Source organism: Macaca thibetana, chromosome 4 (genome assembly GCF_024542745.1).
Source record: "Macaca thibetana thibetana isolate TM-01 chromosome 4, ASM2454274v1, whole genome shotgun sequence".
NCBI lineage: Eukaryota > Metazoa > Chordata > Mammalia > Primates > Cercopithecidae > Macaca > Macaca thibetana.
In genome coordinates, this window is record NC_065581.1 from 37579147 (window position 1) to 37593322 (window position 14176).

General features: G+C 52.9%; 2 protein-coding genes across 6 annotated transcripts in view; both read right to left on the minus strand.

The window, feature by feature from the left end:
- The window catches only part of STK38 (serine/threonine kinase 38), a 276943-nt gene extending 267871 nt beyond the window's left edge, over positions 1–9072 (minus strand). The window contains exon 1 of the mRNA XM_050787703.1: positions 9069–9072. The gene's annotated coding sequence lies outside the window, so the exon portion shown is untranslated. The remainder of the gene's footprint in view (positions 1–9068) is intronic.
- The window catches only part of CPNE5 (copine 5), a 97291-nt gene that overhangs the window by 14802 nt on the left and 68313 nt on the right, over positions 1–14176 (minus strand). For all 5 annotated transcript variants that reach the window (XM_050787631.1, XM_050787630.1, XM_050787626.1 and 2 more), the window contains 3 exons: positions 9952–9993; positions 7543–7618; positions 601–654 (listed from right to left, as the gene is read on the minus strand). In XM_050787631.1, coding sequence (XP_050643588.1) covers positions 601–654; positions 7543–7618; positions 9952–9993 — 172 coding nt within the window. The remainder of the gene's footprint in view (positions 1–600; positions 655–7542; positions 7619–9951; positions 9994–14176) is intronic.

Here is a 14176-nt window from a genome sequence, read left to right on the forward strand (position 1 = left end):
CCCAGAAGCCACTAGGCTGGCGTGTCATCCCAGGAAATGTCATCCCACGGTTAAGCAGGGGCAGCGCCCGTAGCAGCTGCCAGCTCTGGAGTGAGATGTCATGTTGACTCCCGTCTCTACCACTTTCTAGCTGTGTGACCTTGGCTGAGTCACTTTCCTGCTTGCAGCCTTGGTTTCCTCTTTCATGACTAGGGGATGATAATATCTGCCTCTCAGGGCAACAACCTGTGAAAAGCACCGGCATGGGGAATTTCCCAAGGTAGGGGCCCAATAAATACGACTTCTCTTCCTCTTCCTTCCTGCAGGAAGTCCCGTGGGTGTCTGCGATTCCTCATGGTAGATACGGCCAGCGCCTGTTGTGTGGTCTGCAAGTCAACTCCCTCCCCCGGCTGTTGCTCCATCTGCCCCACCCCTCCCCACCCCTCCCCACCCCTCCCCACCCCTCCCCACCCCATCTCTCTTCCACGTCTGATTCCTCCACGTCTGATTCCCACACTCCGCCCGTGCACACACACAGACGCACGGGCCTCCCTGATACCAGACCTAGCTTGGGGCTCAGAATGTCTACACCCGGCTGCAGAGAGGGGTGTGGCTACTCACTGTGCCAGAATTCACGTATTTCTTTTTCTTCATTTTCTTTTTCGGGTTTACCACCTGCAGGAAAAACCAGTTACCAGGTAAGGCGTGCTTCCAGGCAGTCAGAGTGGGTCTTGAGGGCTTCCACCCACCCCTGGGTGTGGTCCAAGCCCAGCCCCATTAGAGTGTGGCGTGTGAAGACCACGGGGGCCAGGGGAGTAGGGTTTAAGGAGGTTTTGTGGGAGACTGGTATTGAGTCTGGATTACACAACTGGGCTCTCCGATCAGACCCAGGGTCCCACGATCAACCAGGAATATTTATTTAACCTTCTCTCCAACTGCTCCCTGGAACACACCCTCCATCAGTACAGCCAAAGAAGTCTTGGTGTTGCAAAGCAGCCCTGTCCGTACCTGTCCCTTGTGTTGGTTGAGGCTGCTCCCCTCACCCAAAATGCACCCCCTTCCTCTCTCAGCCAGTTCCAATCTCCCCTGTTTCTCCTTTGGGACCCAGCCCAAGGGCTGCCCAGGGCCTCTGAGGCTCCCCTCTCCATCACCATCCCTCTTACTTGGCAGCAGGAACCTCTTTAGCTATTCTTTGAGTGTAAGCTTTAACTTCCAAAGCAGACCTGCGTCAGACAAACCGTGGGGCTAGGCTCAGAGTAGGTGCTCAGAGAAGGCTTGTTGGTGGCTAACTCACCGATCTCAAGCGGGGGTGATTGTACCCCCAGGAACATTTGGTAACCTCTGGAGACAGTTTTGGTTTTCACAACTGAGGGACTTAGTAGAGGCCAGGGATGCTGGTAAACATCCTACAGTATACAAGACAGCCTCCCATGGCACGGAATGATGCAGCCCCGAATCCCAGTGGTGCCAAAGCCAAGACTGGGCTCAGTGACGAGAGCCACCCAGCACTGCGGACCCCCGCCAGACTTCTGCACTTGGTATTTGTATTCTCATTTGACCCTCACCAGTTTTTCTTTGTTTTGTTTTTAATAAAGGAAGTCTAAGGCACAACTTTTCCCTAATGTCCCATCAAACAAATCCAGGCAATTTTCACACCTCCTGTGCTGCCTGTTGGTTTCTGGTGAACTCATTTCCCCTTTCCCTGTCTTTGTTGCCACAGAGGTTGTCAGCTGATCTTTGCCATGGTCTCTTCTGTCTGGGTGAGTATCGCTATCTACTTCCAGAAAGAAGGAAACTAAAGCTCAGAGACACCAAGTGATTTGCCTAAGGTCACACAGCCATCTGGGTAGTGACAGGATTAGAAACCAGGTTTCCTGCCCCCAGGCCAGTGGTGCATACATTGGTGCCACCTTGATAACAGATACAAACAGATCTCTTTGACATATATTTATGGGATGGGTGACAACATGTTTCTTCTCCCTTGGCATCATCACCTCTGTTGGAGAGAGAAGATATATCCTCAGGGCAAAAAGTGACAAGGGCCACGGAAAAAGGGGGATCACAGAAGTGTCAGGGGAGTTGGAGGAAGGAAAGACGACTCTAGGTGGGAGTGTCAGCAAAGGCTCCCTGGAGCAGGCAGTCTTGAAGGCAGACTTAGAGGGACAGGAAGGCTCTGGGCATGGAGAGATGGATGTCAGAGGAGGTTCTGTGGGAGAAATGCATAGAACCCAGGCCCAGTTTGATGGCAGAACCACAGGGTGGAAAAGTAAGTTGGGCTGGTTGGAGGAGAGCCTAGAATGCCCAGTGAAAAATGTCTGAAGGGCATTGCAGGGAACTCTGATGACCTCCAAGCTGGTAGAAGACAAAATCAGAGCAGGCTCTAGGACCCTGGGGCCTGGTGGAGGTGAGTGTGAGGGGAGGAGGAAGCACATCCAGGAAATATTTGCCTGGTTCTGCCACCTAATAATAGCTGTGTGACCGTAGGCAGGTTACTTAACCTCAATGTGCCTCAGTCTCCTCATCTGTAAAATGGGAATAAGAAGTGCCTGCCTCCTGGAAAGGTATGAGGATTAAGTGGGCCATTGCAAGCAAAATGCCTAGAACAGAGTTTGGAATGTAGTAAGTATTATCTATAAGTGTCTGTTGCTTTTTTCGTAGACAGGGTCTTGCTCTATGGCCCAGGCTGGAGTGCAGTGGTGGGATCATAGCTCACTGCAGCCTCAACCTCCTGGGCTCAAGCAGTCCTCCCAGGTAGCTGGGACCATAGGCACATGACACCATGCCTGGCCATTTTTTTTTTTTTTTTTTTTTTTTTTTTGGTAGAGATAAGATCTCACTACGTAACCCAGGCTGGTCTCAAACTCTTGGGCTCAAGCAATCCTCCTGCCTCAGCCTCCCAGAGTGCTGGGATTACAGGTGTGAGCCACTGCACCCAGTCTCAGTTGCTATTTTTTAAAATTATTACTACTACTATTACTGCCACCACTAGTCCCTACAAGAGGTAATGAGGACTTGGGGGTATTGGGACAGGTGATGAGCTATGGTAGGAACAGCATCGTCAAGAAGTGACCACGCCTCTTGGGCCCTGAGGGTGGCTATAGAGGTTCAAGAGAGGGAGGGGTTGGGGTGACCAGGTAGACATGGAAGCAACTGAATTTTGGGCACAGGTGGGAAGTTCACGTGGGAGGGCAGGCAAGCTGTGCAGGTAGAAACTGAGAGCCTGGGCGAGATGGTGGGAGAGCCTGGGAGAGAAGACCAGAGCACCCTCTTTAGCACTGGAGGACGCCCCCTCCATGGGGCTACCCGGATGGTGAGGTGCTCACAGACACATTCATGGGAAAACAGCTTAAGTAGGCAAGCTGTTAAGATGAGGGCAAAATGGCAGCCCCAGTGCTGCACTGTGCCTCAGTTTCCCGATCTCTCCCTTGAGGGTGTTGAACTATCGGAATGGAGAGCATCTCTTTTTTTTTTTTTTTTTTTTTTTTTTTTTTGAGACGGAGTCTCACGCTGTTGCCCAGGCTGGAGTGCAGTGGCGCGATCTCGGCTCACTGCAAGCTCCGCCTCCCGGGTTCCCGCCATTCTCCTGCCTCAGCCTCCTGAGTAGCTGGGACTACAGGCGCCCGCCACCGCGCCCGGCTAATTTTTTGTATTTTTAGTAGAGACGGGGTTTCACTGTGGTCTCGATCTCCTGACCTTGTGATCCGCCCGCCTCGGCCTCCCAAAGTGCTGGGATTACAGGCTTGAGCCACCGCGCCCGGCCGGGCTGGAGAGCATCTCAAACTTTTGCTCCAACATAGCCCTCCTAGCTGGGGAGAACGAACCTGGAGTTCTGAGAGTAACCAAAGATTTGGCCACAAGCACATTTCTTCTAAGCTTTCTATGTTATCTTTAAATTAGCCTGTATTCCACATTTCCACTCTCTAGTATAACTGCTTTAATGTTAAAGCAATGCTCTGTTCTCAGATCCCTGTTTACCCTGAAGTTTCATGCCCTCAGCCTCAGCCTCTCCAGTCCCGCCATGGTGAATCCCATGCAGGGGGGCCAGCGCCACCTAGGGGCCAGCCCAGGAGCCGCCCTTCCACTAGGTCGCCTCTTTTCTCTCTTCTTGGTGGTCAGGCCGGGTCTGAATCAGGTCTGGAATCCTCCCTCCTATGCACCTTAGGTGGGGTGGGGTGGTGGGCACTGAGGGGTTCCTAGGGGCCAGGAGAGCAGCAGCGAGTGCAACACAACCCTCACCCTGAGGACTTCATGGTCTTTGAGGGAGTGGGTAGTGTCACAAACAGAAAATAGCCAGAGGGGACCCCAGGAACACGGACAAGTGTCCACTCCAAGCTCTGGGGTGCAGCAGGTGTGCAGGTGGACACAACTTCCTGGAGGAGGAACACCCACAGGGAGGCTCCGTGGACCAACAGCTCCTACCCAGGAGAAGACAGGAGGTGGAGGCACCCGTGTGAATCAAGCCCTGTAGACTGAGACAGTACGGCGGTTCAGAGAGCCTCAAATGGCAGGATGGGGCCGATTGTGGAAATGGGCAGAGGGAAGGGGCAGGGGCCACTCCTAGGGGCCTCCAAAGGCATGAGATGTGTGTTTCTATTTACATGCACAGCCAGGCGTGGTGGCTCACACCTGAAATCCCAGCACTTTGTGAGGCCAAGGCGGGTGGATCACCTGAGCTCAGGAGTTAGAGGCCAACCTGGGTAACATGGCAAAAACCAGTCTCTACCAAAAATACACACACAAAAAAAATCACCAGGGTGGTGGTGTGTGCCTGTGGTCCCAGCTACTCGGGAGACTGAGGTGGGAGGATAGCTAGAGCCTGAAGGCGGAGGCAGAGGTTGCAGTAAGCCGAGATTGTGCCAATGCACTCCAGCCTCGATGAGAGTGAGACTCCGTCTCAAACAAAACAAAACAAAACAAAACAAAACAAAAAGCATGCATTCACAGATTGCGGGTGGCTGGCTGGGGAAATGGCATCCTGAATGAAGGAGCTTGGACTTCACCTTGTAGGTCAGTGGATCTCAGCTGGGGTGGAAGCATCTTTCAGTATCTCCTCCCACCTCCCGTATGTGAACCAGGCTAAGGTGGTGGGTGGAATGCCCTAGACAGGTTTTAAGCAGGGGAGCGATGTGGTCAGATCACTATTTTGGTGGAGTACTCTGGTTACTGTGTAGAGGACAGAAGGAAGAAAGCAGGTTGTGAGGAGGCTGTGGCAAAGCCCCACATGGGGGAGATGATGAGGTTGGTGGTGGTGGTGGCCTGAGATGAAGGGAACCATGTCAGAAAACATGGGTGGTAGAAGGGCAGTGTTTGGTTGTGGACTGGATATGGAGTGAGGGATGGGGATGTTAAGTATGAATCCCCAGGTGCCCTGAGCCTCCATGATGGGAATATTTGAGATGAAGCTGGCTGGCCAGGAGGAGGGGAGTGCTGTGGGAGGTTTAGCCAATGCATTCAGTTTTGGAAGGCTGAGCCCCAGGAGGGGCCAGCAGACAGCTGGACATAGGAGCCTGACACCAGGGCAATGCCAGGGCCCGAGGCATGGGTCTTTATTGGCTGAAGCCTCTTCCCTCTTCAGGCAGTTCTGATTCTAGCAAGGCCTTCCTGCCCCAAACCGGCCTCCCTGCGGGACTGCCAGAGCTGAGCTCCTTTTTCAGCTGATGGCCTTCCGAAGTGTGAAGACAGTGCTTCCGCCTCCCACTGTGGTACGTTCTCTTGTTAATTACAAAGAAGCAGGGATCAACAACTGAGAAAACAAGTTAATCGAATGCTTTCTGCTCTTGGCCTGAGAGAAACGGCTCCTTCCGCGCCTGTCAAGCACCTTTACCAGCCAAGCTCCGAGAGATCTGACCCCTTCCCTTCACCTCCCTAAAATCTCCTCAAAGGAGGCCAGAGAACGGTGGCGTCTGCTTCTCTTTGCCTGGGGTGGGGCGGGAGAGCAGGGACAAAGACAGCTTCTCTCTTTGCAGATGCAGAAAACAAAGCAATGTACTGTATTAGAGCCCTTTCAAAGAAATTCATCCACACTCCATCTTTACAATAGCCATGTTCAATCTCCTTCAGCATGTGAATGTATAACGGGCACCTACCGTGTGCCCGGCAGTGCCCTGGCCAGTGAGGGGAGGCAACAGAAAGGTCTGTCACCTCACCAGCCCTTGGAAAGTCTACTTGGAACACAAGACCTGCCCACGCAGAACCGACATACAGGGCAAAGGAGTGGGGGTAGCATGGGATTTGGATTCAGTAATAGAACTCAAGGCCAGCTCTTCAACTTCGCTGGCTGAGTGGCTGCTAGCGTGAGGACAGTGCCAGGATGGTAGGATAGTTGTAAAATGTGAGTCTCTGGGCACACAGTGCTCAGCAGATGATGACAGAAGACAGTGCTGACCTCTGCGTCAGGCATTGTTCCATTAACTTGTTTAATTCTCAGTTTGCATGGCACACAGTGGTTCAGGGACTTAGCCAAGGTCACATAGCTAGTAAGTGGTAGAGTCAGGATATGAACCCAAGCAGTTATTTGGGTTATAAGTATCTGCCATTAACTGGTTTTGGCATGAACCATGACGTCTGTGGAAGCTCAGACAAGAAATAAAGCACGGGGACAAGAGTGGCTGGGAAGACCTCTCAGAAGAGCAGGACCTGAGCTAGATTTGGAAGGTGGGGATGGAATTGCAAGAGGGAGAGCACACGGTGGAACGCGGTGGCTCAGGCCTGTAATCCCAGCACTTTGGGAGGCCAAGGCAGGAAGATCACTTGAGCCCAGGAGCTCAAGACCAGCCTGGGCGACATAGTGAGATCCTGTCTCTACAAGAAATTTTAAAAATTAGTCGGGCGTGGTGGTGCATGTTGTGGTCCCAGCTACTCGGGAGGCTGAGGTGGGAGGATCGCTTGAGCCTGGGAGATTGGGGCTGCAGTGAGCCAGGGCAACAGAGTGAGACCCTGTCTCAAAAAAAAAAAAAAAAAGAGGGAGAACACAACACACACGCGCGCACGCACACACACACGCATGCACACACACACGCGGATATTGTCCCTTGGGGGCAAATGCTACTGTTACACCTCCAGAGAGATCAGCTGCCTTGTCCGAGGCTCTCCAGCTCTGGGGCTAGAACAAAGAAGGTATCCTGACCTCATTCTCTTGAAGCTTTCATACTGAAACGGGTAAGATACTCAGCAGGCCCTGAAACTGTTCTGATTGAAAGCACAAGGCCACCTTGAACTCAGGACCTCAGGTCTCAAGCCCAGAACCTTCGTACACTGGTCCCCCGTGCTCCTATCTCTCTCGCTTGTGGGAAGCGCTCTTTATGGGGGCACTATAACTCAGTGACTTGGAAATCAGCCAAGTCTGGGTTGTTTGTGTCTTGATTTTGTCACTTACTGAACAGTGGAACTTTGGGCAAGTTCTCACACTTCTCCAAGACTTGGTCTCCTGAACAGTAGAATGGGACAATAACGCCTATCTCTCAGGGAAGCACAAAGCCCCCAGCCCAGTGCATGGCTCACTATAGTCCTCAGTGACTGGGCCACTTAGCAGTGCAAACCCCAGATTTCGGGTGCCCACCTCACCTCATAGATGTTGAATTGGCTCTGCCCACGGGCCAGCTCCCGGTAACTGGTGGTGAACTCCCCAATGAAGTCATGGCTGCAAGGGAAGATGGCTGCTGAGACCAAGGCCAGGCTGGGCTCTGCCTCTGCCCAGCCCCAGCCTTGCACACATCCATATTTCTCTGGCTCCCAATTCTACCTGAGACTCCACTCCAGGGGCACATGCCAGCAGACAGGCTGGGTCCATGGGAAGAGAGCCCAGTGTTGCCCACAGAGGAAGAAACCTAATTGTCACCCAGCACAGAACAGGGCCCTGGAAGAACGGCACCCACTTCTACTTGGATGCTTGTTTGACCAAGGGTATTTGGGGGACAATTGGGGAAATTTGAATATGAAGTGAATAGTGAATGGTATTTAAGAATATTGTGGCTGGGCGCGGTGGCTCACACCTATAATCCCAGCACTTTGGAAGGCCAAGGCAGGCGGATCACCTGAGGTCGGGAGTTTGAGACCAGCCTGGCCAATAAGGTGAAACCCCCATCTCTACTAAAAATACAAAAATTAGCTGGGCGTGGTGGCGGACACCTATAATCCCAGCTACTCCGGAGGCTGAGGCAGGAGAATCGCTTGAACCCAGTAGGTGGAGGTTGCTGTGAGCTGAGATCGTGCCACTGCACTCCAACCTGGGCAACCGATGGAGCGAGACTCCATCTCAGAAAAGAAAGAATATTGTTCAATGTGTCAAGTATGATAATGGCATTTGTGAGTAAGTGGGAAAATGCCCTTATTTTTTAGACATTTTCAATGAAGTATTTAAAGGTAAAATGCCATGATGTCTATAATTTAAGCTACATTAGCAAAACATAGATGAAGCAAATACAATAAAATTGAACAAATGTTAAATTCAGGTGATGGGTTTAAAAGTGTTCATTAAACCCTTCTCTAATAAGATTATTTTTAAAACACAATAGAGCAATGTCCAGCTGGGTGTCTAGAAGTGTTTTCTGCAGTGCCCACACCTCTGGAGTGCTTACATCAAGCACGGCCAAGACTTGTACACGGCAGAACTCCCACTGACCCCAGGGTTGGCTCCTTTAGCTTTCCCGGTCACTGCCAGAGGGCCGTGGTCAACGTGCTGGCCTGGGGCATCCAGCCGGAGACTGATGCCCAAGACGTGTCTCTGGGGCCCCGCCCTCCCCCATGAGCCTACACTGTATTGTGTCTACATATTTACAGCTCTCAGCATTCTGACTGTGAGCAACTTCCTGGTGGGACCCAGTGGCATCTGGTGGCTGGCCCCAACTGCCACAAAAGAGGAGACTATTCCAGGCAAAGAAGTATGGGAACGCCAGGGTAAGACCAGGCAAATTGCAGGTGGAAACAAGAAGCTGACTGTGAGGTAGCTGAGAGGCAAGGAGGGGAGGCCATAGCGGCTCTGGAGTTTCTTGTAGGATGGTTGGCCTCAGGGGAAGGCGAGTTCCTTGGAAGGGGGCTTGGGTCTCACCTGGAGCTGTATTTGCATAGCACTTTACATAAGATGAGACAAACCCCCTGTCCATATCACAGACTTGGGAGGTAGCAGAGGACACTGGGGGGACCTTGAAGTCCTCCTAAGTCACTCCTTGGCAGTGCCACAGAATGGAAATGTCACAAAAGTCAGGGTGACATATTTGGATTTGGCTCAACCGACAAGTAGAAGCGAGGGAGGCTTCTGGACTGAAACTTTGAGAGGCCTGCTCTTGTCCTCCTTTATGGATTCCCAGCAGTACTGGCCTCCCAAAGACCCCGAGTGGGGAGCACCCTCCCAGCAGCCAGGCACAGCCCTACGCAAGCACTGTCTCACGGCCCATGAGTCCACTCACGCCTCCTAGCTCACCCTTCCCACGGCCCATTCCCTCAGTCCTGGCTCTCTGCAAACAGCTCCTCTGATGAGCTGAGGGCTGTACGGGTACAATTGGCCTCCCCGCCAGGTTGTGGGGGGTCTCGGAGGACTGGGCTCATCTGTGTCTCAGTCGCCCCACAATGCTTAGCCCAAGGCCTCACACAGAAAATGTGTCCATGAATGCTCGAGGTTCACTAGTGCCCTAGAGCATGCACTCTTCAGAAAGCCCTAAATTCTGCCATGGGTGGGGAGATTGCGGGTACTGGCAGGCCCCTGGGCAGCTATTTGGGGAAAAGGAGGCCTCTTATGCCCCTCACATCATATCCTGCAGGAAAGAGGTCCTTTGGTGCCTCTGTGGAGCTGGAGGGGGAGGAGCTACTGTGGCAGAGGACTCCTCACACACACACACACAAACCCAGGCTCCCTCACCCGCAGAGCCGCTGCGGGTGGGAGCCTGGTCACAGCTCCCCACGGGAGGGCAGCGCCCAAACCCCTCCCCAGTGGCTGTCCCCATCCCCAACCACCTTCTCGCCCTCCTGCCTGCTTACCTGCCGTCCCGATCCCAGTCGTATACCTCCACCTTGATGGTCCTGCAAAACAAAGGCCTTTGCTGGGATGGGCCCAACCCCACACCCACGTGGCTGAGGATGGGGCCCTCTTCATGTTCCCAGACCAGATGGGGAGGCCAGGACTCCCTCTAGGCCCCAGAGCCCTGGGTGGGGAGGCAGCAGCCTGAGAGACAAGGATCTCCTTGAGGTCTTTTAGGAAAGGCCTTAGGAACAGGGCAGCCAGGGCTGCGTAGGGACCACCCAGAATTTCAAGGAGGATGTGGGAAAAACAGTTGCAGACTTCAGTTCACCCCACCTTCTTCCTGGCCACTGCAGAAGGGGCCTAAGCCCAGCATGGAGCCACACTGTGGATTCACCAGGGGTGGAGGAGCCGGGAGAGTGGGAGTGTGGTGCTCCCCGGATCTCAGGCTCCGGCAGGGTAGAGGGGAGGGGGACAAGACTGCTTGTTAACGATCTGAGGGCTTTGGGTGTGGGAGCCAGCCCTGCACATCAGGGAGGAGCCCAGGGCCCTGGCTCGGGGATGGCCTGCTGAGCTTTTCCATCCCCACGACTGGCTCCTGAGTGAGGGTGTAATTATCTTCATATTTTAGCCTGGCTGCTTTAATTAGTTTGTTTTGACTCCTATGCATGAGGATGGGCTTTGAGAGCCCATTTTATTTTTAGCCACGTTCCCATGGCAACAGGCTAGCGGACCAGAGCTGGGAGGAGGGAGGTGGAGGGTTGCAGTTAACCCTTGGCGCCAGCTGCTCGGTCCTCCAGGGATGCCCAGGGACAGGGGAGCTGCAAGGGTCCCACAGCACGGTCAGGTTTGGGGAGGTGGGAAGGGCCTGGGGAGCTGGGGTCTTCAGCCTCCAGTTTTTAGTGGGGTGCACAGAGGCAGCTCCCTGGGCCTGTCTCTGTTAACGTCCCATCATCTCGCCCATCTCCTCGGGCCTGCCAGGAGTCAGCCTTGGGCTTCTGGGGCCCCCCCAGGAGGAGGCGCTGTCTCCTTTCAGATGAGCCTCCTCAGGACTGGGGGTAGGGGACAGATCCACCGAAGCAGGGCAGAAACTGTTCTGAACCAAGGAATGCCCGATAGGTTGTGCACTGGACTCCTGTACAATGGGGCAGGCCTAGAAGCCCACCATTTAAAGGAATCCTTTAAATTCTTGTGAAAAACAAAAAACCATGTCTCTTTGAGATGAGTTATTGTGGAAAGGGAAAAAAATCACCTAAGCCCCTGAAGGTGGGCTGATGAGCTGGAAAGAGTGGAAAGACCACGACAGCCCTAGGCTTGGACCTGGGCCCCTCACTATGGAACCTGAAATGTCACTTAACCTCCTTGAGCCATAAACCACCATTGGAAGGAGAAGTAATAAGGGCCTTGCAGAACAGCTCAAGAACAAGCCAGTAAAGCCTGCCTGCGCATGGGAGGGCCTCTACAAAAACGCCGCCTTCCCTCCACTTCATCTGCTCTCTGATAGGATTTTTGGTTTGTTTTGTTTCTGTTTTTTGAGATGGAGTCTTGCTCTGTTGCCCAGGCTGGAGTGCAGTGGCACAATCTCAGCTCATTGCAACCTCCGCCTCCCGGATTCAAGTGATTCTCCTGCCTCAGCCTCCCGAATAGCTAGGATTACAGGCATGTGCCACCATGCCCAGCTAATTTTTTGTATCTTTAGTAGAGATGGGGTTTCACCATGTTGGCCACACTGGTCTCAAACTCCTGACCTTAAGTGATCCAACCATCTCGGCCTCCCAAACTACTGGGATTACAGGCATGAGCCATGGTGCCTGGCCTCTGATAGTCTTACATATGAAATTTACTTAAATCAGGGGACACTTGAGCCCAGGTACTTGGGCTTTGCAACTCTGGATTCAAGCCTGACTGCCTGGCCAAATCAGTGGCAGTTTTTCAGACACAGACTCCCAGGCCCAGCTCTGGGCAAGACTCAGGAATCCGTTTGCAAGGCTTCCCTAGTGACTGTGCTGTGTGTGCTCTGGAGTGATGGCCTCCACCCCACTGGCAGATGGGAAAATTGAGCCCTAAGAGCCTCCAGTGACTTGCCCAGAGTCACCCAGCTGAGGGTCTGAGCCAGAAGAAGAGCAAGTCCCTGACTCCCAGTCCAGGACTTCGGTCATGGCCCCACAAGGCTGAAATCTCTCTACTCCTGCCTAGTGGCCTCCCAGTCCTTCCCCAGCCTGCTAAGCTCTGCAGGGGACCTTCAGAGACCCCAGCAAAGAATAGCTCTCCTCTGACCACCAACATCAGGTGACTAGATGGGTGATGGCCACATGCTCAGAGGCTGGAGGAGGACCCCAGTCGTGGTGACAGTCCTGGATATCCACAAAATCCCTGGGGAAACTTTTAATGCCAGGCCAGATGGCCTGATTTAATTGGTGTGGATGGGACTCAGGCCCGGGTAGTTTTGAAAAGTTCTGTGATGGATTCTAGCCTGCAGCCAGAGCCACTGACCTTCTCTAGAAGACTGCACTGGTTTTCAAACTTGGTTGCACTTTGGAATCCCCCCAAGATTCCACATTGAAATCCCCCAAGATGACACATTGGTGTCAGCTTTAGAAATACTGACACCAATGTCTTACCTGAGAGATTCATGATCAATTGGTCTGGCGTACAACCTGGGCATGGGAATTGTTAAACGTTCCCCAGGGGATTTGAACTTGCAACCCAGGTTGAGAGCACTGAGTGTGAGATTCCTGCGCAAATTCGGCCTGGCCTCCATTAAGGCTCCAGGGATGGCTGCAGCCTGGAGGTCAGATTAGCTCAAAGGCTGCAACTCCAGTCTTGGGAGAGAAGGAGGTGAGAGAAATAGTGCCCAGAGACAGGGGAAGGCCATGGGGATAAGGCAAATAAGGCTTTCACTACTCTATTCACAGTTTTTTTTTTTTTTTTTTTTTTTTTTTTTTTTTTGAGACAGAGTCTCACTCAGTCACCCAAGCTGGGGTGCAGTGGTACAATCTCAGCTCACTGCAACCTCTGTCTCCCGGGTTCAAGCAATTCTCCTGCCTCAGCCTCCTGAGTAGCTGGGATTACAGGCACATGCCATCACATCCAGCTAATTTGTATATTTTTAGTAGAGATGGGGTTTCACCATGGTGGCCAGGTTGGTCTCAAACTCCTGACCTCAAGTGATCCGCCCACCTTGGCCTCCCAAAATGCTGGGATTACAGGCATGAACCAGCGTGCCCAGCCATATTCACAGTTCTGTGGCCGTCCACCCTGGCTGGGCTGCCTGAAGTCATTGCAGATGCTACTTGTCACCTGCTGGACTTGGCTCCCAAACCCTTAGCACAGGGCCAACAAAAGCTGCAGTCTGGCTGACCGTGACTTCTGGGGCCAGCACCCAAAATAACAGGCTTGTTGGGTGTGGGAAAATGAAATGAGCTTCTGCAGATCACCCAATGAACACCTTATCTGGCATAAAAAGGCTTAGAACTGAGGCCTAACCTAGGAGGTGGCAAGGTGGGCAGAAAAGACCTTCGGCTCCGGGGTGAGCAGCCCTGGCTGGCAGTCCCAGCTCTTCCAAGTACTAGGTCTATTGCCCTGAGCCACTGGCTTAACCCTCAGACACTCCCCTCCTTTCCAAATCGAGAAAAGTCACACCCACTTTGGAGCTGCTGTGCAAGTGAAGTATCTCCACATACAGTCAGCACTGGACACATAAAGTTGCTCCGTTCCTGTCTACAACACTCCATCCCTTTATCCAAGCTCCTGTCTCCCAAACAATTCCCATGCTTCTTGAAAATATCAGCTCCATGAGACCAGGGATTTTTGTTTGTTTGTTTACTGCTGTATCTTCAGCTTCTAGAACCGTGCCTAGCCTATATCAGGTGCTGTATACATATTTGCTGGTTGACTGAGAGCTCCTAACAACTTTATGAAATGGGCTGTGAAGGTAATAATACCTTCATTCTACAACATCACAAAAGGAGGCCAAGAGTATGTGGCTTTCCCTGAGTCACACAGCTGGTCAGTGGTGATGCCAGGAGTCAGTGACCTGGGCCTCTGGACACCTACGGCCGCAATGACAGAGCCAGATAGGTGTGAGCCTGGTCAAGTCAGCAGGGATGAGAGACACCAGCCAAAACGCCAGGCTGCCCCCCACTGCACACCAACCAGCTCTCTCTCTAGTTCCCTCCCAGCCGAGCGGTAAGGTCTGCCTCCTAATGAGCCTCTGCCTGGCAGGGGGAAGGTTTCCCTGCAGGC